Here is a 25,252-nt window from a genome sequence, read left to right on the forward strand (position 1 = left end):
GAAGTGAGACACATTTACTTAAGAAAAGATATTTATTTCTAAGAAATGTACAGTATTTTGATCCATTTGAAAACAAATTATACATCAGTCAGATATGAAACGCCACTTAAAATGAAGCATACTGGTCTTTTTGTCAAAGCAATAGAGGTATAGAACAGTTTAAAACAACAGCACACATATTAAAACAAGGGGAAAATGTACAAGTAAAACAAATGAACTTAAAGAGCAAATAAATATGATTCACATTTTATCACATTCCCCATTGTGCAGAAAGAAGACAGCAGAAAAACAGAGCTGAATGGACTAAGTCATGTGATACTGATTCCACACAGGACACTCACATACACCCATCTGTACACTACAGGCTGTGCCACCACCTCAACTCTGGTTTTGTATTGGTACAAATTAAATCTAGTAATGTGACCTGATCAGGCCCACTAATTATAGAAACAATCATCTGAATGAAAAAGGTCTTCAGTGCATCCTTCAATGCCTTGTCTGCACACACTGTTACAATTCCAGTCAATGCTTAGAAACACATTTTAATAACACAACCAAAGTCCTGTGTGGCCAGATACTTGTGTTAAGTATTTTGCGATTTCTAAAAACCTGTTTTTGTGGTCTTTCATTAATAATTTTGTAATATACAAGCAATTATAAGTTACTTTACAGTGACACTGGCCCGTCAAAACTACATAGCTAAATAATTTAAGATAAGCCTACTGCAATCACATTTAAGTCACAAAGATAACTTACATGTGTCTGGCAGTAGAGGAAGTGGCTACTCACTGGCTCAATGAGGTAGATATGTTTAGCATTACAGAACTAAACAGAGATGGAGAAAAAGGCAAAACTTGGCCTAAATACAGACTACAGAAAGATAGCACTGGTACTAAACTAAGACCAATTTGAAGTTGAAAAAAGAAGGAATGTGAAATATAACATCAGATAAGTTTTAATAACCCTAACAGAGAGGTTGATTGGATTCTGTTAAAAAAGGTTAGTCAATAGGAGAGGCGTAGTCAAATTCCTGTGAACAATTAAGAAATGTACCCGTATACAGCAATTGCGCACCCTGAGAAAAAATTCAGTGTTAAAAAAGGAAGCACTACCATTTGAAGTCTATGAACAAAACACATACATGAAATCCATTACCATGTTCATACTATGGGCATACACCAGCAAACAGAGCTCATTACTATCTGAAGATTGTTGAACCCTTTTTGAAGAAGTACACTCAACAGTAAAAGTCATTACAGAGTTTGGGACTGAGGAAAAACAAATCACATATTCTTGAATTCATTTCCTCTGTAAAACCTCCCATCTTATGCAAAAATAAAAACAGAATGGAGAAGGTTGTGCTCATAAGTAAAATAATATAAAATGTGGTGTTTGTAAAGGACTATCCAAGGCCACGTTTCTACACCTAATAGTGCATTATAGAGCGGGGTCTGGTGAATACAGTGTGTGTCAGACATTCTTCACTTGGAGGGCAGAATTTGATGCACAGAATAAAAGTCTTTTCAGGATGTAACCTTTCACATGTTTTATGTTCTACCCTGCTGCACTTCTACTTAACATTCACACGTACATTCACAAAGTAAAACAAGGCATTTGTAAGGGGGGCCTTCAAGCTGGCTAGATTTGTCAAATAGTACCTCTTGTTAAACCTGAGTTAATTATAAAGTGTGGACTAATGCAGTAATAAAACAGTTTGTCTTCATTAAAGTACTCAAAAGCTCTCAAATTCTACAGAGTGGCAAAATATTCCACTGTATCAGACATGTCCAGTGTTGCTTAAGGCACAATGGCCTAGTGGTTACAAAGAACAGTATTCCTGGATCCTTTGCATCCCTGTCTGCTACAGGACATGGGGCAGTAAATGGCAGAAAGTCCCTTTCAGTGTATCCCACAAATAAAGTCATGGCTCATAAGCATTTTCATATTGTTTCCATAGGGGCAACATCCAGTGTCACAAATACATGTGTTGGTGCTGAAGATGCCCAATTCCCTCTCCACAGTATTTGCAGAGTCTAAAAAACATACGTTATAAAAAGGTAAATAATGGTTAACAATAATAAAGTACATGAAAATGCCTAGACTATTGATACATAAATACCACTTACTCAATAGATTTTTAAGATTGTTTATTGCCAGAGCCATCAGGTAAGGTCATCTGTTGGCTGGAAAAAAAAAAAAAAAAAAAATCACTTTTATATCCTTTATATAATTTAGCTCATGCACAACATAGCATATTAGTATATAAACGTAATATAAAAGGCACCTACTAAAATATGTTACCTGGCATGCACAAAGTGGTCGGGTGGCAGGCCTCTCTGGACCATCATACCCTGGTAGTGTGGCCCGGGCTGTGGTGCTGTGTACACATTCATGCGGCTATGTGCAGGGGAGAAGGGCAGCTGCTGTGGTAGCTGCTGTGGTCGCTGCAGTGCCTCCATCAGGTGTGGGTGAGGTCTGTGGGCGTAGTGTCCTGGATCAGGGTACGGCTGGCCGGGATAAGGAGCCCTGTTCCCCATGCATTGAGTCTGTGACATCATGTGCTGTGGTGCTGGATGCATGGATCGGGGGCTGTACATGAAGCCAGGCCCCATGGAAGCTGCAGAGGGGTGATGTCGAGGGAGAGGAGGGGCATGCTGTGAAGCTGCATTGTGACTGTCCAGATCCAGGATTTCTTTTGGGCTTTCAGGCTGCTCACCTTTGTCCTCTGAGATTCCCTGCTCTGCAGGACTGCCTCTACTACCATTCACTCTGCTCTGCTCCTCTAACCCATCGCCGACAGGACAAGGGGAAATAAGGGTAGCTCCATTGGAGCCTTCTGAGCCCATTGGGGACATGCTACTTTCCCTGGCCTGACTGGTACCTTTGGCACCGGCTGCAGGGAGGTAAGCATTGGAGGGCATAGGCTGGTGAGGCTGATATTGTGAGCGATGCCAGTCTCTGGAGGAAAGCCACCTCTGCCATTGGCCTGACCATGGCCCTGGCTCTGTGCATGAGGGTAGGGGTACTGTGGAGCAGCGTACATGTTGGCATGGGGGGGGTGGCTGCCCAGGAGATGCATGATAGGGGTACGGGCTTCCCTGATAGTTGGCACGTGGAGCTGCACAGTGGTGGGGATTGTAAGGCTGACTGTGGTATGGGTGAAGATGTCTATTTGCTGGGTTAAATGAGGGATTGCTCATGCTGTATGAACCCATAGCCTCATTCATGTGTCCTTGAGGATGGCAGGGTATGGGGGGATTAAGGCTCATTGTGAGAGCCCTTGAAGCAGAGTTGGTTCCCATGGGCTGCTGTTGATGGCTGCTTGGGCTGAAGGCCTGGTTCTTGTGAACACCATTAATAGGAGCAGACTTCATATCTGGCTCTGTGTTGGATCTACTGTTGGGCTCAGAGAGGCTGGGAGCTTCTTGGCCTGTGGGGCTAAGCTGGGTCAGTGGTACTGGGGGTCCTGAAGGCAGACCAGAGAAAGAGGAAGGCTGCCCTAGTGTATCACTGGGGCTGCCTTGTGCCTTTGGCCTTCTGGAGGTGCTGTGTGGAAATGGATCAGTGTGTGGACTCTGTATGTTCTGAGGAGATGTTCCCTGTAACTGCTGTTTTACAAAAGGTTGCTGCTGTTCTTGTTGTTTATTTGTAATATCAAAGTGTCTCTCTTGTGTTTGATGTGCAGGGTTTGGTGATGAAGAATCAGTCTCTGGCAAAAGCGCTGGACTTGAGATTTTCTGTGGAGAAGTGTGGACTAAAACATGTTGAGGAAGCCTGGCATGTGGATTCCGGGAGCTGCCATTGCTTGAGTTTAAGTTTGCTGAATTCATTATGATGGCCCCTTGTGCTGGTTTAGGTCTGCCTAACAAACCTACTCCATTCACATTCTCACATCCTCCCTGAGGACTGTGTAGGTCATCCAAGGGGCCATTTGGATGAACATTTGTGACAGACAATGTTTCCTGGTCCTTAAGGACAGTGACCTTGTGTGCCCAAGCACTGTCCACACAACTATTGGAGGGCATTTTTGTCTCTGGCCCTGAGCCTAGAACAAAAACAAAAATCATATTTAATTAGAATCATATTTATCTACAAATACTTTATTTTAGCACTATATGTACTTTTTACATTTTTTTTTATAGGAACTGATACAACAAACATTGATTAACAATTCAGTTTTGGAGCAAACCTCTGTTAAATAAACCATATCTAGCATGCAGTAATACAATTCATTTAATAAAATTAGTCAATATTTAAGACATAATTTAAAAGATTTTCATATCACCATTTACATATTTACCACTGGAAGTTAGGATGGGCCAGAGGTTTGCCAGAACTAAAACCTAAGTGTAAAAGGCCTGACGCACCTGTGGGCGGTGTGTCTGTCTGCTGAGATGGCTGTCTGTCTGGCCCATTGTGTGAGGCAGGATGTGGCAGCTGAAGCTGGTGTCCAGGGGGGGAGGCTCTGAGAGGGCTGAGCTGGGCCACAGCCAACTTCTGAAGGGGGGCCAGACTGTTCATAGATGCCCATGTGTGGACGTGGGGCAGCAGAGGGGGGTCCAGAGGACGCTGACAGCTGCTGTAAGGCCAGCATTTCTGGGCTTTCCAGCATCGAGGCCAAAGCGGTCCTGCCTGACAACTCTGGATTGGGCCCAGGGGGATGTGAGGACATGGGCCCCGGGCCGTTGCCTGAAGCAGACATTTGATACTGGGCATTGGGGGGAGGGTGGGGGTATCCAGCAGCTTCGGGCCATGGTTTGTGCCCCACTGGAGGAGGCATTCCACCATAGCTGAAGTTGCGCTGGTTCCTTGCACTGGGGTCCTGCATATACATCCCACCAGGGGTTTCCTGTCCACGGTGAGTCAAGCTATCCCACAAATGTGGTGGTCCAATAGCAGGAGGCCTCATCCCAGGATGGTTGTGCTGTGGTGGGCCCTCTGGCCTAGGGAACCTGTTGGGCAGATGGGGCATGGTGTGGCCCTCAAGCTGGTTGTGGGAGGGATAGATGCTGGCTTCTGGGGGAGGCCCTGGCTGAAGGGCCACAGGACGGGGCCCGAGTGAAGGGCCATGTGTGGGGCCCATGTAAGGATGGTGCGGTCCTGGTTGTACAGGTGTAGGATTAGGGCCCATTGGATACCTGGCACCCATGTGATGTCCCGCCAACATATGATGCTAGTAAATAAAAGGAATAATTATCAGACTTGGGGTGAAAACTTGTATCAGAATAAAGTAAAACCCATGTGTGAATATGATAGCAGTGATAAGATAAACCAAATAATCCAGTTTACATTTAATACCACATAATACCTAATGTAGATACACCATTACATTATAAACAGTACCTGCATGTTAAAGCTGTGACGTAGTGCGTTGGGGTCTCCATTCCTTAGCATCTGATTTGGATAATTGAAGTGAGCATTCATAGGCATTCTTTGGCCAAACATGTGGGGACCATGAGGCCTCTGAAGCTATGGAAGAAACAAAATCAAACAAAATACAGTTTTTTGGAGGTTTAGGACAAATGATGCAAGAAATTTTTAAAAGCTGTATGATGTACCTGTTGCCCAGGGTGATACATGCCCCTGATGTCCCTGGGATGAACCTGCTGCTGATTTGGAAGATGGCTAAAGGGAGGTGTATTGGTCCAACGGTGGTCGAGTTAATTTATTATCATTTTCTTCCACAGGTGTGTTTGCGTTTCGTTGTGCCTGCTCTGTAGCCTTAATCAGACTTTCCGGACCTGCAGTTTTATTTCCACGACTGCGTTTTTTGTCTTTCCGCTCTTTTTCATCTTTGTGAATTTGAAATTCTTCATCTGTGTCTCCATCTTCGGAAGGAAAGTGTTTCAAAATAGCCCGGTTAAAGCATCGCTCGAGGGATTCTGCCATGATGGTGTATTCTGAGGACAGAAAACATTGCGATTAAACATTTTGGTGGGGGTAAAAAACACAAACCAAAAATATAAGAAAATGTGTTTCCAACATAAACCAATGGCAGCTTGGGCTAGTATAGCCTCACGTTCAAAAGCTTAGAAGCACATTACTAGGATGTAGCCATGGCCACGTGCTGGCAGCCTCTCTTGACCTGGTTAAAGGGTGTACATTGACCCCAGCTTCACCAAACCCTCCAACACGTCTTGTCCCTCCCAGGGCCTCCTCACTGCTCCTCCCCCGTCCCATGGGAGAGCGTTCAGTTGGATAGATGGCTCCAGACAGCAGGCTTAGGCTGAGGCTGGAATGTCTCTGTGGCACTGCAGGGCTAAGATCCCCCTGAGCACCAGAGCACGGCTCAATCACTCTCCATTAATCACTGTCAAAGTGCTCCTGGCCTGGCCCCAGCACACTGCACACTCCTGCAGTTTCCTCACAAACATGCATACACTTTCTCACAAAGCCTTTAGTATTATGTTGATAATGGCTTGTTGTCATTTTAACATTCTATGTAATGTATTTATCAACGTGTTTGCATTTACCACTGTCTTCGCCATTGTATTCAAGGCAATTTTCAAACATGAGCTTCACATCTGCTACGAACTCTTCTTTCCCAACATACTTGCTATCACCGAGTTTCTTCTCAATAGTAGACAGATCCATAGGAGTCTAAAATGATGCAAAAAACAGTTTGTTATAGTAGTCAACAAAGAACCATGCCTTATGCGGGACAGAAGTGATTATCAATAAGCACCTCAATAATTTCATGGTAATTGGGGGCATACGATTCATCCACAGGTTCCAAAAATGGCCAAGCATCTTTATGGGCTTTGAGTGCCTCCAGAACTGAAATAAATATGAATTTATTAATAGAAAACACTTAATTCATTTTGGAGTACAAAATATATATATATATATTTTTTATTCTACCTTTGTATAAAGCAGTGTAGTCATCATCAATATCACTAGCTGCTGCAATGAGAGACAGAGCAAGGTAAGTCTAAATCTTTGATGGGTCAAACCAAACGTCAATGTGCCTTACAGTTCTTTGCTCCTGCGTTTCCTTTGGACCGGGAAGAAGGCTCTAAGTTTAGGAGTTCTGGTGGCAAGTCTTTTCCCTCAGAGAGCAACCAGGCTCCTCTCTTCACGCATCTTCCTTCTCTTTGCCCGTTCTAGAAGAGAAGATAAAACAGGGCAGGAAATCAGTATAGATGCAAACTATCTTCGGAGACCAGAAAATATGTTGCATTGATATGAAACTTTACATAAAGTAGTTTAGTTTACCAGTAGCTCGTCTCTGTCAGAAAGTCATAAAAACCAGATCATTCCTCTGTGACGGAAGAAATTATGAAACTAGAAAGGGAACGATTCATCAGTCGCTTTTTCTAAGGGTCACATTGATCAAAAAAGCAGAGCAGAGTAGAAAGGGGGCATATGTATTGCTTTATCTTTGGACATAAAAGGCCGAGGCCTGCCAGCCCCCTGCCGGTGGATTAAAGATGTTTGAGGGCGGACTCCACATATGCAATGCACACAGTGAGCAGCCCAGGTCCTGCTGTTCATCTATAATACATTAATGAGGCTCCTCCACTGAAGCACAATCAGCAGTTCATTAACCTCTGACAGATGACATCAGAGGCGGGAAGAAAAAGCCAAGTGATCCTCTGATTAAAGGCCTCTACATTCTCTTTCACAGTCTACATAGTACTGCACATAAATCACACAGATCCAGTCATGCTATGCTGTGGTACATTTCCCAACTGCTCTGGCCCATAGCAATAGAATAGTTGTATGAGCAAAAACAGTTACCTGCTGCTTACTTTCTTTCTATTATATGTCTGTATGAGAACTTCACTGTGAATATTTACCCTCCGCAGCTTTGATCTTCTCCATCTTTTCTCGCTGTAGTTCCTCTTGAAGAAGTCTCTCTTCCTCTCGCCTCTGTTCTGCCAGTAGAACTTGTCTATCAAGATCTTCATCTTTGTTCTCATCTTCTGACAATTTATCCTGTGTATGTAAACCATCATCATCAATGTACATTAACTGTTGTATGGAGAATTGAATGAAAACATTAGAAATGTTCCTAGTTTTTTAAACAGAAAAATTTGATTGACACACACCTCCTCTTCCTGCTTCACGTGTTTTTTGAGAGAACTTTTCTGACGTTCTAACTGGGTTTGGGTTGAGAAGCTTCTGCTTCTGTTCCCGCTCCTAAAGAAATACAGAAATAATGCCAGTGTTAATCATTGTATTTGAAATCTAACTAAATCACAGTAGCATCAGCACTATGTCTCCTTTTATGAATTTCTTTATTCAAGTCATAATGCATTTTAGGGCTGCACAACAAAATATCCTGTCTTAAGTCTGAGACACGCTACAAGACCTTTCAGTCTTAAATCCATTTATAAACGTGTGACAAAAAAGCAAAGAGAATCATGAGATTTTAAATCTCTGAGCAGAAAGGCTGCAGCAGAGAGACCGTGCACCACAAGCTAAAGGTTAAGAGCTATCAAAACTATAGTGCACCTCACATCAGCTGTTTCTTGTCTACAGCAAAACGACTCGCTTTGAGACTCTAAAATGTTCAAAAGATCAGAGCTCTAGTTTAGATGCAAATTAAAACTTGTTTTTATCTGTGAAATGTGGTGCGATAGTTTAGATAAATGCTTTTAATGCACAGAAGGGTGGTGATAAATTACACAGAAAGTAGAGTCGTGTTTATTGCTTCAGGATCCTTGCGGTGTGGACTTATGTAAACAGACACAAGTGAGGCTCTACTCTGGCTTTTTTACTTTTAAAGAACGCTTCAAACTGGATTCACAGCGTTGTTTTGTGGACTGGGTATCATTATTTGTGCAGCACAAATTCTAATGGATAATACTGATGAGAATGCTGTAGATTAACTTTACAGGAGGTAAGTAATAAAGTCTCAGAGCTCCAGACTAACAATTTGAGTGGGGTGCAATGTGCTTCTAAGATTTTCATTTGGGTGCAACAGAACATGGGCTTAGGTGCACCAAATGCACCCAAAGGAAAAAAAAATTTTTGTCGCACCTGACAAAATTGGTCACACTCTAGAGCACAGAGGTGCCCAATTACTTTTGCCATTTACCAAGTTTGTATCTTACTGAATCCTATTATTAAAACAGAAAATTTTCCTAAATTATTCAGCCCTAATGCATTTGATCACAAGAATGCACAGACACTAAGCGATAATGGACAAAAGACTGTGGGGAAAGTTCTAACAGTAGCACATTTACTGTCCCATCTCTAAGCACTGCAATCACATGTCTCCTGTACCTTAATAACTTTTCGGAAGCTGTGCTCTTTAATGATATTTAAATCAAAATACCTATCTGAAACACCACATGTGGTTAACGATAGACTAAAATGAACATAGAGAACTCCAAAATTCTATTCACAGAAAATACTCAGTCACCACACTGAGAGGTCAAAATAGGGGCCACAGCACGGCAGAGCTGTCATTCAAAAGGTTCCATTTGCCTCAAGGTGAGTGCCCTATCCAATGAAGGCTGACAGCAGGGAAATGGCTGTGCACACAGAGCATTCCCAGTTTAATACTTGCATTCATTAAAAATCATAATGTGCATTACAAAGATGCATTAAACTAAATCCTACATATAAATTACAAAGCAAACCAAACTTGTCCTGTCGACAAAAAGATGAGTACATTTCCCTACACACCAGATACTATTTAATTAATGCCAAACCCTACACTAATCCATAATTGAAGTCGGTGATAAAAATCCTTTACAGAGAGTGAGTGACATCTGACCTTGTGCTCAATCATGTTGCTGATCTCAGGGAGGAAGTTGTGGGTGATGACGTGGTGGAGGTGGCGATCTCTTGAGGAGCTCTTGTCCTTAAAGCTGTCTGCCAGACTGACCCACTGCTCCTCAGTGTCGCACACAAGAGACCAGGCCCCACGTCTACGCTCAGCTGATGGGAGATTTCAGGGATAGATGTTAATTACTGTAAATCTAACCCCAGCACAATTAAGAGAAAGACAAAAAAAATCTTACTTTTATATTCAAATCTCACAGGGGAGGAATCCAGTATATCGATATCAAGTTTCCCTTCACTTTCTGTATCACTAGATAAAAAGACAGTTGTTAAATGATACACAACCAAGAAGAAATACAACATTGAAATAAATTACAACATTTTTAAAAGTCATGTTCCATCTTGTATCATATTGTAAACAAAATGTCTATAAACCTTTGCTGAAAGTCTTCAAAGTGCCTCTTCTTTGGTCTTCCTCTCCGCTTTTTCTCTGATGATGTAGAGGCATACGATGTGGAGGCAGACGACGTTGAAGCAGGGCTCTCACTGTCTCAAAAACACCAGTAAACTGAGGGAGTTTTTCAACATGACACCATTTTAAAGTAACAAGTAGCTCCTCTCATTAACGGGAAGGTAAAAAGTGTCAGAACACCAATTACCACATGGCCAAGGAGTTTACAGAAGGTTTAGAAGATGACACACCCAACAGTAGTAATTACCTGCCCTTTTCACACTTTCTTCTGAGAGGCTCTTCTTTGTACATGCGGGTGCCATAAAAATACCAGTAGAGGGCTCCATCTCCATCTTGCCCCAGTGGTTCAACCCTCAGACTGTCAGCATCCAGGCCCTGTAGGAAAGTCAGCAAATGTTATACATGTCATACATGTTCATACATTTACTTCACAGCTACTAGTGGATATTTCAGCTTAATTCACTGGATAAACTAAGTGAATTGATAATGATTTTCTGATTGTAAGGAAACTAGACAATACCAGTACCAGAACCAGTTTGAATTGTAAACTACACTACAAAATACAAATACAATTGGCTTTGTTTTAGGTGGTAAAATGATACTGTAATCTACAAATAAACAACAAACCAAAATGACAGAAAGGAGCACTGCTTCTTTAGTAAAACTTTAATACCACTGCATTAGTGTTGGTAAAACCTTGAACATTAGAATGATTTTAACCATTTTACAATTTTGGCAATACTGCAACTGCCAGACAGCAATAAGCGACCAAGCATAAAAAAAATAAATAAATAAACAACTAGTAGAAGGTGGTACCTAGTTGCTGAATGAGGCTGAGGATGTGCATACATTTTTATCAGATTTAACAACATTGACTTCTTAAAATGTTTAAAATGTGGTGTTTTTTCAGTCATGCTGGGGTTTAGTAACAGGAAACAGAACAAACCAAAAACTAAAAAAGCCCCAAAGTGCTTAAAATTAACTGAAAAAAAATATATGATACCAGTTTTTTGAGAATCTGAATAATTATAAGTACATCTTCATGTTGCTAGACCAAAATCAGAAGTACAATATCCCATCAACACACTCTTGAGCACCAGGGAGGATTACCTATAACTCTCATGATGGGTATTATGACCCTTAGGTTAACCCTATAACTCATTTTTTAGTAACAAAATATTTTTGTATGGTTGACTACAGTGCTGCACACCATACTACCATGACCAGAGTCATCTAAGAGAACACCGCTAAATCCCCGTTGCTGTCCACTCCTGAGGGTCTGTACCTTGAGCAGATCAAAAACATCGGCAGCGTCCATGCGATAGTCACAGAGGCGGTGCAACAGCTCCACCTGAGTGCGGACAGGCAGGTCCTCAAAAGAACTGTCGCGGAGGGGGTTGGGCTTCCCTTCTTCTAGTTCCCATCTGTAGCTGATGATGTCATTCAGGTAACTGCTATATCCATGAGACCTGAGGAGGACAAATGAGGATGGACTTTACCTTATTCTATGCTTCAACAATATGGTATTGTTTTTTTTGTTTTTTTTAAATATGATTTTATGACATTTGTATGCAATCCACATGAAATGTTGAGTCACTTCCCTCCGGGCCCTGAAATTACAAACTACAAAAAGTGAAGGTATAAATGAAGATGTGAACTAGAGTCTGTGTCTTAGAGACCAAACAAATTTTGGTTCCGGTTCAGGCTTTGCTGATTAATCTGTACCGTTCAGTTCCAGCCCAGCTGAACAGAACAAGGGCTCGGGGCAGGGGTGAGCATCTATGCAGGAATACAAAGAGGAGGACAGAAAAAATAGCTTATCTTGAAAGAGCAGTGAGCACTTTTCACACAGACAGCTGCAGGCTCCCTCCTCTGCCCCCTCCACTCTGCTCTTTCTGCCCCTGTATTCCTCGACGGCGGCCCTCCCTTCTGGGGCCCGCTCCGGCAGAGCGTTTAACGCGTGTGGATGAAAAGGGCAGATCTGTGAAAGGCCAGTGCTGAGCTGCCACCCCCAGGATGCCAGCGCCTGTCCAGTCCAATAAAGCCGGCTGTGCTCTGTTAGCAACAGCAACCCGAGCGGCACAAGACCAGACTCTACTACACAACTACAGCATGATTGTGTACTGAGGGTGGTTTGTGTGACGGAAAACAAAACTACATCAAAACATAGAGTTCAGCTGTTGTTATTGGGGGAAGCCGTTGGTTGGTAGCAGTGGTGATGATGTCATCATGTACTAAGAGTAAATGCTGACAGCACTGTGACTCCTCAGTGAGTCACTATGCATCTGAAAAACACTTCCCATAAAACGTGGTGACTTTGATGATGTCACTTAAGTTGGATCTCAACATCATTTGCTTTAAAGAAGACATAGTGTGCTTGTGTCTGTTATATAGTTATAGTCTATGACACCCAAGGATCATTATGTTAAATAATCATAAGTTGATTGAGCAATCTTTAATTGCTTATTTAATGAAATGAAAGTAAGAGACGAATCTAACAGCAAGGTCATTATAATATATTATATTCTATGAGTAAAAACATTCAATCTGGCAGCAGCTTTTTTATTTAAAGAAACTCGTGCATGCGTAAACAATGTGCTTCAGAATATCGTATACCACGGCATTAAAATCGCATGACGGCATTACCTTCAACAACATCCGTTAAAAAAAAAAAAAAAATTCCCTCTGGAATCTGAATCTAAACCTCTATATCACTGTTAAAATAGCTTTATTTTAAAAGTTACACAACGCACCTGAACTCATCATCAAGCTACAACTGTTGAGGCTCAAATAGCGCTGACAACAAGAAAGAACATGATGTGCAGGACGTATGGAGCGCAGTACACTGCGTGGATTTTGATTCAGGATGTGGACATATTCTGACTTTATGAACTTGTGTGTCATAGACACACACTCGCTTAGGATGTACTGTTTGAGTGTTATTTTCTTCACGTCCGTGAAAGACAGAAGAGGAGTAGCTTGGGCAGGACAAACCGATGAGTGAACCCAAGTCATAAACTAATCAAATATGCAGAGAAGTAGAATGTTTTCCTACGCTCAAACCAATTGTATATCCACACGCAGAGACACATGCACGCGTCTCAATTTCTGTTCAAATGCGATCATTTGCCACCATTCTTTACCTTCTTAATTTCATACATTTACTCGTGATTTGTAGTTTAAAGAAAAAAAACAGAGTGAGGTGGCAGTGGGCAGGAACACTAAGATGCGTGTGAGCGGAGAGGGACGTGAGGCTTTTGGTCAATTATGCATTTTACCTTTAAACCAGTTAAATTCACATAGTCGTTAATAAATTTGCATTATTTTATCTGTTTTGTACACTGTATGTGCCATTTAAGGAATATAACAGATTTGGCTTAATAAGTTGGGACAGGCGTCCATTGTCTATTGCAGTATAATAATTTTTAAGATATAAAAAAATTGATATAGCCAACTCTACTTCAAAGTTAGTGTAAATAATTGTTTTATTCTGAATTATGCAATTTTAGTTTTTATTGGGTGTAATAATTAGGATTGCTTGATTAATTGCACATATAAATACACACAACGTTTCAAAGGTGTTTTGGTCTTACGTGATATCTCGCCGCTGGTAGCATCCCTGCAGCAAACAAGCAATGAGATCTCCAAGGAAGTCCACATCCTGCTCTGAGAGGGCCTTCTCCAGCTCCTGTAGACAACACAAAGGCGGCACAGGGTTAGTTATAATTTTTCTGAGCGATGAGTTTGACTAAAGGAGCGATCAACAGTAGCTTTAGAAAAGAGCTTAGTGACATAGTGTGTTTAAAGCCCTTTTTTCAACAGTGCGAATGTAGTAGTCTGTGTAATCCCTCCGTTGTCCAGGTCTGAGCCATAGTAAAAGCCAAATGTAAAAATCTGTCAACTCGACAAAACGCTATAAGAGTGAAGATGTTCTGCTCATCCAAGTCGCTTCTTCAGTTCAGAAGAACTGAAGAAGTAGTTGACAGATTTTACATTTGGCTTTTACTATGGGAGTGTTGTAGAAAATAAGTAACTAGATTTTGACAAATTTGTCCTGCTAAGTTCTTAAGTCAAGGGTGTCCAAACTATGGCCCGGGGGCCAAATGCGGCCCTCAGACCAATTTTTTATTGGCCCTTAGGCCTTCAGGCGAACTGGCCCAATTGATCATAATCAGTACTTTTTACAGCAAATTTGAGTAATCCTACCTATATAACCTAAATAACACCACATTACATTGTCATACAGACCTAACATTAATATTTCAAGCCTTATTTAAAGTATGAAGTCAAAACTATGTTAAATACACCCATCTGAATTATCCACTGTATTGACCACTGGCCCTCCACGTCGAATATTTTTCAAGATATGGCCCTCGGTGGAAAGAGTTTGGGCACCCCCGTCTTAATTAGAGTTTGAATTGTAATAAAAGTGACTGACTAAATCATTAAGTCCTTTTTATTTAGCTACTTTTTTTTATTATCCAGCGTAATATTCAACAAAATTTATGTATTTGCTTATCATGCAGCATTTATAGATAGAATGGCTAGAAACATTTCTCCTAAAAATAAATGTCCCAATTATGTTAGCCCTGTCAGAATATTAGCTTGAACTAAGACTGGAGCATTCAAAGGACAACTCCAATATGACTTGACTTCGACCTAGAAGCTCTTGGGATCACCAAAGGTCAGCAGCACACACCCCTCATGGAAAGCCATCAAGTCAGCAGTGACGAAAGGCAGAGAAAAAGGAGAGGCACAGACAGAAGGCTCAGAGTTGAAAAACAGGATGAGAAGGATGTTTCTGCTTGAGGCCGGACTAGAGTGTGCACAGTAAACTCTCCTGCTAGAAGAGCGAGTTTAGCCAGTGCTGATAGAAATCAGCCACATGACTCAAAGGGAGTAATGGTTTGTGATGTTTAATCAGCCTGCTGTAATTATGAGGCATGTGGCAGAATGTACTTAGAAGGTACACTATGATGTTTAAGCAGTGGATACATGATGGGATAACATGTAAAGGGCATCTCTGTTCACTTTGATATCCAGCCGATAAATGCTTTCTGTCACAATATTCACACGTAAAGACATGAGGTACCTGAGGTATGCCAAGAGATGAGATATAAAAATCATGGTGTCAAGTCAGTAAGAAACAGCCACGACCAAGTATAATGATGAAATGCTAAAATTAGCCGTGTCTTTTAGATATTTCTAATTCCTCTCAGTTTAATCTGCATACATTTATTCCTCCATAGGAATAGTCGATTGATAAAGAAAGCCGTGTTTGTAGAAATGGTTTCAAACATCTCCATTTCAAAAACAGTGTCCAGATGACTAGCATTGAAACCTGTTCCACCATGAGCCATTCCTAGATGAATGAAAGATTACACAAACCAGTACTAAGTGTTTGTGAAAGCCTTGTGTGTCAGAGTCAAATCTGTAAGAAAAGGATCCCTGAGGCCCATGTCACACTGACCCCTCTGCTCCCTATCTGAGTTGAGCTGCAGTGAGTGCGTCCACAGAGGCGCACTGCCCTTTGATCAGTGTGGGACGGGAGCCAGTGTCCACTGGCCTGTCAGTCAGTGGACAGAGTTGAAGGGAACATCTCAGAGTCAGAAGGTCAGGGGAGAAAGACCCCAACCAAACAAGCGTGGGATTAACAGTACCACTCAAGAGCTGTGGCGTCAGATGGCACAGGGAGTCATCGGCTGTCCATGCCCTTTCTACACCCATCCACACTCTTCTGTGTAAAGAATTTTGTTCTGAAATTATTTCACAAATGCACTGAGGGTAAATAAGGTACAGAGTAGCGCTTGGGCTGCTTTCATTAATGATCAATGGTCCAAACTGATAAGGGCAGTAGGTAAAGTGATAAGCGTCAGAATACTGTGTATACTATAAATCAGAAGATTGTCACATTCAACAGAGCAGCACAATGATGTGAGCTGTTCTTAGAAAAGCAAGGATAAGACGAGGTGCAGTCAAAGAAGTGTCATGGCCACAGCAGCTGTGTCGTCAGCCAGGCAGCCTCAGGAGGTCTCACACTTGTGTCACTGCACATCCTGCTTTACACCATCAAAGAGTCTGTCCACAATTCTACTACAGACAAGAGAGCTCAAAAGTGTAATGTGTACTTCTCTAATCAGATAGGATATGATGCAATCAAGCACAGAAAGATACAAAATATCTCACAGCTAATGAGCAGAAGACAGACTTTGCGGGTGTCATTGTGTAACAAAAGCCTCTTTTGCCTTGGCACGAGCCAGTTAGGAGGGCCACCCCCACCTGAGAGCACTTCCATTACAATAGGCCCAGATCGCTTAGGGCGTGACACTGCTCTAGCAAGACACACCCAATGGCTTGCGCCGCCACAAGATGTTGGACAGCTATAAAATGACAAGTCCTAAAGGAGCATCAACACCATGAGCAGTGGCAAAGAGTTTATGCGCATCATGCTTCTGTCTATGAACTTGCACCAAGAGCAACAGTTTTCTGTCACTGAGCGCCAGAAGCAGTGGCAGCTACAAAGACATGAGCAAATGCACAAAATGTTCCTGTAAAGCAACAATACACAAACAGTGGCATAGAAGGGCACGTTCACTGCCGTTAGTGTAGCCACATAGTAGTCCGAGAACTTGGTCTAAGCTGCACACTATGAGATGGTGGGATGTGACAGTCCTGGCCATGCCATTAATGATCCAAGAAATGTCCATCCTTACAAGGTTTGCACTATTTATATTTTGCCATGCATGTGTTGCTATTGGTGTGCTGCTGATCCACCAATTACTGCATGGAGGTGTGTCTACCTCTCCAGCAGTCTGTTTCGAACTCCTAAAATGCAATGAAAACACCGCGTACCGCCCCTATGGAAACAAGGCTAAAAAGATAATACAATGCTAAGCCACCCCCAGGTATCATGCTAGAGGAAAGAACTGGAACAGAAAACCATTAGACAACTGGAACAGTCAACAAATAGCATTATCATCATTATTATTTTGGACAGGACATGTGTATTGGAAGATAAAAGTAGAATGTATTTCCCAGTGGGCAGTGCAACAGTCTGCTGACACAAGAAAGGGGCTGATAAAGACGTCAATGTTCAAGGTTATGTCGTAATCCAGTTGGTGTGGGGCTTCCTCTGGGCACGTACTTCCCTCTCCCTCCTTCTCTCCAGGCGCTAACAGCTCCTGTGGGCTCCATCTCAGTAGCAGTTGGAGGATGTGAGGATCTGTGACGGGGGAGGGGGTGATTGTTTGTTGTGTAAAGGCTCTTCTTTCTTTATTTCTCACTCCCCGCCCCCACTTTCATCTCACACATGGTTCCTCCAGGAGCCATCATCTGACAACAGCCTTTGGCCCCACACGGAACCAGCTCCCACCACATGACAAACCACAGGAAAGAGTTTGCATCCTCATCAGATTACCACAGTCACACGTCAACGTCGCTGACTCATTAGTCTATAGACTCTTGATGACTGGCTCTAGTATTGAATGATGGCTTATCTCCATTTACGGATGAAGAAGGTTGAATAGTTGGGAGCACACCTGCCCTTAACACAGGCCGACACAGATCAGCAGTTCTGAGCCTGCAGGCACAGACCCCATTTGCTCACTGACAACAGGAAGAAGCAGCCTGGATGAATGAAAACTCCCTAATACGGTTTTCCACAAGACCAGCAGTTTTATTACAGTGTCAAATGCCGTTGTCATGAGGAGTCAGACGACCGGCGTTCAAGACAGTAGTCTCACACAACACAGTAGTGGGATTAGTGGCTGTGTGAGTCCAAACATTTACCGTACAGGAGACTGACTGCATTTGAGTTAGTAAGAGGTAACCAGAACACCTCCTGGTCATTTGAAAAAAACATTACAATTCCTGAAAGACATGTAAACAAACCTAAAATACCCACTGTAAGTATGTATGTATGTTTGAGTAATGTGTTCCACTGTTTCACTTGTAGCCCTTTCCAAACACCCATGTCCACCCTGCTCAGGAGTCCCCAGAGACTGCACTCGGGTTAATACTCTACATTTTGAATAACACAGTTAGTGAAGTGTTATTCATAATAAATCATGATGCCAACCATGTTATACAAAGGAGCAAAAACAGCCCTCTTTACAATACTTCAGAACAGCTCTAAATGCCACATGTAACTTTGAAGCAAAACAGAGCACTCACCAAAGCAGTTATCAGAGTGCTGGAGCTCCAGACTGGAGACAGACAGAGGGAACCATGGGGAGCACCAACAATGGAGCGGGTGCCCCTGAGCCTGCTCTGAAGGGCCCTCTTCCCCTCCTCACCCCTCCTCACTCCTCTTCACCCATCCTCACTTGTGAGGAAACCATCTGATGCCACCACTGCTTCCACTTGTCAATCACAGAAGGGGAAGGGGCAATGCTAGTCTAAGACAAAGCACCTCTTAATTCCCTGTCTTCCAAGGGCTTAAGGATTTAAAGTGATATACAACAACTTTTTGATCTGCCATTTTAAAGATGAGCTCATCTTTAAAATGGAAGATCAACAAATGTGTCAGAAGTGGTTTGTGGTTGTGTTGGCAGGAGTGCTCTATAGGTTGGACACAGAGGGAAAATGCAAAAGATGCAGGAGGCGAGCCTTTAGAAAACAGGAAGTTGAGGTGATGACACAGTGCTTCCAGATTTGACAATTGTGACGTGGTTTACAGGCAAGCTATATTCGTTTTTGTAAAAGGGCACTTTCCTGAGCATCCAGTTTTGTTGTTACACAGTATTGGCTTGTTGATTTAAGTGTTATTAAACTGATAATGACGTTTAAAAAAAAACATAGCAGTCAGATTGGTGAGATGGTGGATCATTTTTGGTGGGAATGGACAAAGAGAAAAGTTTCCCAAGAGGTAACGGGTTAATAATAATAATAATTAAAACTGCAAGCAGTGATAAAGGCCCTCGCCACCAGTTGCGACCGCGGGGTACAGGCCACAGTGAAGATCCTGCCTGTGTTTGAGATGAAAACTGCGAGAAAATGTCCTGAATGCGAGGGTGTGCACTTTTGTCATTCCTAGGTTTGATCCAATATGGCCGACTTCCTGTACATTTTAGGGCGAGGCCATAATGTAATTTTTGTCATGTCCTGACATGTTCTATTTTTTGATGTGAGTTTCAGATTTTTGACAATTAGAGCTCGTTGAGTTCTAATATTTGACACCACTCACTGCCATGTTGGGGCGTGTTTACTACTTGATTTTTGCCATTTTCCATGCTCCTAACATGGTTTTAATGAGTCCCTCGCCGGGACGTTGTCCCAGGCTCGGGCCTAATGATAATACAATCATTCATTTTATACATAGCAATTTTCAAATAAAACTCAAAAGGTGCTTTACATGAAAAGGTTGCTAACAATATTGTTGCACAGTGTCATTTGAAACTCTCCCATCATTGAGTCACACACAAACGACTGAAATTATGGTTCCTCCATCATGGACAACCTCAAGCTTCTGTTAAAAATGAACGAAAAACCTGCCATAGCATGGGAGTGTTTATATACACTATGGAAAGCAAATGACTTGTGAGAAAAGCATTTCTAAAATTAGTCTAAAAATGTATTTTCCAACGTTTACAAATAAATAAACACACATGAATTTGGAGAAAGATGGTTCCTGAAGAGCAGGTATATAAAATACCTAAAGTTATAACCAAAGAGCTGGGCATGTATGTGTGTGCTGGCAATACTACACTACAACACTACAAAGTGTTTAAATGCAGAACAATTACTGCCATGCTTACAGAGTTGCACTGATAAATAATAGACAAAGAAACATCTAAAGAAATTGTAAATAGTTATTAGAAATCCAAACTTTGAATGAGATTGTTAAATATACTGCAAGAAAGCATATGGCCAGTGCAGAAATAACATTTATCGGCAATCAATAATGTGTTTGTGTTAACATAATGATCACCGATCACAATAAAAAATATCCAGCTTCAAGAACAACAAGTGGACAGGATCTAGAGGATGGAAGCCTCTGAACAATACACTTATGAAGGAGCTGATAGATTGTGTAGAGAAATAACACTTACAACTCCCTCTTTATAAACAACAAAACAAGAACATGCCCTGGGGCAGGGTGCCCTCTTATTTAGCTGATAAAATAGGACTAAATTCCCTTTACAACACCAGTGGGGCCTGACAAAGAGAGGGGCTTCCACAGTGGCAGAAGAACACTGCTAGAGACAAGAGCATCCACCATCAGCTGTGCCAAAAGAAAAAAAAGAAAAAAAGACCTGGACTTTAGCTGCTGATGCTTGAACCACTGCACAGGCTCCAGCACACAGGGGCCACTGCACGGGCAAAACTGCACAGTCACACAAAACAAGCTCAGGTGGCTCCAAGAGTGACCAGCTCCGGTTAGCAGACAGTCCCACAGAGGCAGTCACTACTCGCTGATGCACTCTTTTCTATGGCTGCAAGATTTATCACAATCAAATCAAAGTCACAGTTTTAGTGGTCACAATTTGCAAATTGCAAAGACTGCAGCAATCAAAAAAAAATTCATTTGCAAACAACAATTGTCAAAAAAACAAACAAAAAAACCCTCCAAAAAAACAGATTCACTAAATTCTTGAATTAGTTTAGGAGTTCATATTTCAGTCTGTAAACATATTGAGCAATCATGGACCTAAAGTCTCCCTGTCTACCACATGTAGACCCCGTGGCAAAGACAGTACCAGAGACTGGGAGAGAACACACAAGCTTGGCTTAGAGCATAGCAAAAGGTCCAGGCTGCAGTGGGAATCACAAATGTCACAATGTCAAGTGAAGATTGTTCAATACAACATCATGACACAAACGCTGCTTTTATATCAAAGACTGGCCTGAATGAACTTCACTCATCTTTTCTGTGTGAATGTAAATCTTTGCCACATCTTAGTCTGGGTACCTTCAGGGTTTATTAAGCTTCCAGTTTGAAAAATAAAAACAAACTTGGAGGTCCGAGACATTACTAATATAATTTATGGTCTCAAGATAAATCTGATGAGAAGCTTACAAAAAATAGATAAATGTAACTAGACCACTTAAATTAGTCACATAGAAGCCAGTTATGTGCCATAGAAGCCAATTATGTGTCTTTATTTGTACATCCATAGTCCTACTCTGCATAGTACGCCTTATTGTAGAACTTTACAGAAGTTATATCAAGAAAAGGCAGGAGGCTCCTCATGTCTACCGTAACAGAAAAACAACAATATTGGGAGATGTAATGCTTGCTATGTGGCAACAAGATAAGAGTGATTTCAGAAATGATTACATAATTAACTTCAGATGATAGTGTGTGCATGCAATAAAAATCAAGATGACAATAGGAGCAAACAAATTGAATAATAAGGATAACAATGTGTAGTGAATCAGAAGCTGGTAGCCTCTTTTAATAGCAGCTTCCTCGCTTGGAATCAAGAAGAAGCGGGGTGGAGTGACAGCTGCTGGGTCCGAGCCCTGAGACCAAAAGTGTGGAAACTGAATAAAAGTTCACCAATCAAGTGTAGAGACAAGTATATAACAAGGAAGTCCAAAAAGAAACTTCCATCATGACAAACTACGTAACCTCTCAGGTCTATACAAAGAGGCCTTCCAGACACCTCACGGCTGTGACAAGTGGAGCCGGCATCAGCTCTGGACAATATGAAAAGTCTGCTTTTGTCAGGTCGCCTGAGAGGGCCTAGGCAAACCATTATGACCGAGCAGCACCATAGAAAGAGCATCGCCCACTAGCACAGCAGTATCATTGGACTGGATCACTGGGTTTTGTTAAAAAAGCAATAGGCTGCAGTGTTATAGGGTGCAAGATTAAAGATGATTCAAAACAAAATTGCAACTACTGCAATTACAACATAATTATATAACAGTTTCTGGTGTCCACTGCTATGTCCTGAGAGAATGCTTGACAACAGAGGCCCAGTCTAGGTGAAATCGTTTGACGTCTCTCACTCAGTCATGACCACTGAAAGTCACTTCCTGTCTTGGTTTTAAGTAATTCCACCAGTGCAGTCCTATAAGTGCAGCACAGAAGATACTTTCTCAACACCATGCTTACAGTTACGTCTGAGATCCAATTTGTACAGTGTACTGGTTAGGCCCAAAAACAAGTAATAATAATAATAATAATAATAATAATAATACATTTTATTTGTTAGGTGCCTTTCAAGGCTAATTGGAAATGTGGCAAAAGAAAAAATCTGGTACTATTTAAATATTTTTCTGTTTTGGGTCATTTCTGCCTTTGAACAAGATGATACAATCTGTGGGATGTCTCCCCATATCAAAGAGAGAACTACTCTGGTAGAAGATCCACTTCCTGCTTGTCTTGTCTCTGTGGAGTTGTTACTGCTTTACCTGGAATGTTCCAAAACTCCTCCTTATGCGAGTGGGATTGCCTCTCCAACCTCTACGTTGTTCTGGTGGCATCAAGTGCTTGTCTCCATGGAGAAATCTAATGTCATACTGTGGAACACTGCAGGCAAAGCAATAACATCTCCTTGGAGACAAGCAGGTTGCGAACCCTCCATCGGAAAAGTGACATGTTGCAGCCTTAAATGGGATTGATTAAAGTGCATAATAACCTTTAGCAGCTTGCATTTTACTAGAAAAAAGCATGTATACTTTTTCTTGTGTATAACCCAGCTGTTCTGCTTGGATGCTATTCATAAGGATGAAAGTTTAAAAAAAAAAAATCATACATCGTTGTGAATGGAGATCTGGCTTAGTTTTCACAGAAACGTGGGTGCTACTACAGGTCCTCCCATCTGTCTTGCACGTCGCACAACAACAAAGCAAAGGCTGTGTGAGTGTGTGTGTGTGACCCGGGGGGTGGGGACTCAAGTGATGGAGACGCTTGATACGTGATGTTGAACCGATTACACTCCTTTTGCTTGTTTTTGATCGATTGGATAGTAAAACACCAACCCTTTACCTACTAAGAGAGTATTGCTTACGTTAAATCATTGTAGGAACAGAGAACCGCCTGGTTTCACCTCAAGCAGCCCAGCAAGAAGTTGGTTAACATTAGGTTTCAAAGTACTCCCTATGTTAATCGGACATGATAAGCATATTGATCTGATTGTACACGTTTGGACCGCCACAGATAAAACCAAAATCAAGTAAAGCGAAGGTCTTGAAAACAAAACGGATCTTGAACGAGTAAACAATGCATCCGAACAGCAGCATCTGCGTCCCCAGCCAGGCCAGATGGCTAACACAAGACAATAACTCCCACCTCACGCCATGAACTTAACTTTATTTGACAGTAATAACAAACTACAACGCTTATAGGAATAAACACGTGTAGCTCGCAAAGAACACAACACAACTAATTCCGCCTGCGTGGTAGTAGTAGTAGTTTGTAAATGTGATTAAGAAAGATTGATAACTTTACAGGGAACAGTGCATAGTCTGGAAACAAGCTAACCTCATTCAGCCAGTGCTTTAACATTACTCAACGAAAACAAACCAGTAGCACATGGTTTTACGTGTAGTTTTTTTAAACGGATCATCGATATATTATAAACAACTACACGTATCTGAAAGAGGAGGTTTACTTCGTCTTAATCCACCCTTTAAACAGTACAGTTTGATGGTACTTTATAAAATACTAGAGGCTAATTAGTGTTCCGACCTGCCTAAGCTAACAGTGTGGCTAGTTACCTAACAGGATTAACTAGTCGTTTTAAAAGACGGGAAGTTAAAGGTAGTTAAACAACAGCACACAAACGCTAAACTAAAGCCGTTTACAAAGAGAAAGCTGACATAAACAACTTTTCTTTTCCGTTGTTTGGAGCACTGGCGCTCTTTAGGCTTGAAAACACTGTCATTTACCTCGATTTCAAAGTCCGGGAGGTTGAAGGCTGTCCTGAACAGCGAGCAGAAGTGGGCTATGGCGGGGACTTCCCACCAAGACTGGATCTCTTCCACAGAAATTGTACATCCCTGTGACATTTTAGGACAGAACAAATGCCGCGGCGTGTATCTTTCACATTAGTAAGTAGTTTCCCTGTCGTCCTCTTTCGCGTTCGTGGTATTAAACATGTTTTAACAGCGCGATAAAACTTGCTTCTTCCGTCCTCTGTGAGCGGTTGCCATTGCGACCCGTACAGCGCTACAATCTGTTTCAATCAGTCTCACCGGGGCCGAGCAGATGGGAGGGCCGTACCATTACGCCACAACGGGGAGGGGGAGTTCACGCACTTTTCTTATTTTTTATTAAGATATATCTGTTCTACCGGATTATTTTACACACTATATACTAATACCAAACAAAAAACAACCACATGTAAATATCTAAAACAAGTCTATTACTAATATAGTCCATTAATTAACAGTGCATTATTTTGAATCGTTACTGTTACAAACGGTTGTGTAGCTTAAGCTTTTAACTTTTTTTTTTTTAGACTCAAATAAAAGTGTTTTGTTTTTTTTTGTTTTTGTTTGTTTTATTTTGGATGTTTTTTATTGCACTGAAAACGCAAGGGGGAAAAAAAGAAAAAAAAAGTGTCTTTTCTCTGAGTGAGCCTGCTTGCATCTCCACAAACCTGACTCGGCCTGCTTGTCTGCATGGAAATGTTCATGGGAATTCCTTTGGCTAAAGTATTCCACTGTATGGCATAAAACCTACGGAGAATGTTCCAAATTATAGTTTTAATTTTATATCTCCATGGAGTCATGAGGATGACCTCCAGACAGATGGTGTTGCTTTAATCAGACCTTATATATCCTTATTTTGTTTTTTTTGCTTGTTTTTAATTATACATTTATAGAAGACTACCCTTCAGTGCTTCATTGATTTAACTGTGTAATTTACGTTGAACCACACATTGATTAAAATTTGTTATATTAATTATTATATCGCATTTATTCAAAATAATGTTAATTAATCATAGCGGAAGATAAACAAGACTAGAGCTCCCCCATCTGGTGAAAATGTGCACAAAAATTTGCTACAAAAAATAAATCAACAGGCGCATTCAACAGGTCCTTTGGCAATTTAACATATTTATCTACTATTAAGACGTGGTATGACATTCA

General features: G+C 41.5%; 1 protein-coding gene across 1 annotated transcript; it reads right to left on the minus strand.

Moving 5' to 3' along the window:
• Positions 1 to 53: 53 nt before the first annotated feature.
• LOC117371905 (chromatin remodeling regulator CECR2) lies at positions 54 to 24,334 on the minus strand. Its single transcript, XM_033967579.2, is given in 23 exon segments — positions 54 to 2,033; positions 2,127 to 2,183; positions 2,302 to 4,045; positions 4,368 to 4,458; positions 4,460 to 5,173; positions 5,344 to 5,469; positions 5,559 to 5,649; positions 5,651 to 5,900; positions 6,474 to 6,600; positions 6,686 to 6,777; positions 6,862 to 6,900; positions 6,974 to 7,067; positions 7,069 to 7,103; positions 7,800 to 7,938; positions 8,052 to 8,075; positions 8,077 to 8,142; positions 9,728 to 9,891; positions 9,975 to 10,045; positions 10,171 to 10,281; positions 10,455 to 10,582; positions 11,493 to 11,676; positions 13,801 to 13,895; positions 24,047 to 24,334. Coding segments are annotated over 22 exon segments (4,551 nt in total). The 5' UTR covers positions 24,167 to 24,334; the 3' UTR covers positions 54 to 2,033; positions 2,127 to 2,137.
• Positions 24,335 to 25,252: the final 918 nt, after the last annotated feature.

Source organism: Periophthalmus magnuspinnatus, chromosome 6 (assembly GCF_009829125.3).
Source record: "Periophthalmus magnuspinnatus isolate fPerMag1 chromosome 6, fPerMag1.2.pri, whole genome shotgun sequence".
NCBI lineage: Eukaryota > Metazoa > Chordata > Actinopteri > Gobiiformes > Gobiidae > Periophthalmus > Periophthalmus magnuspinnatus.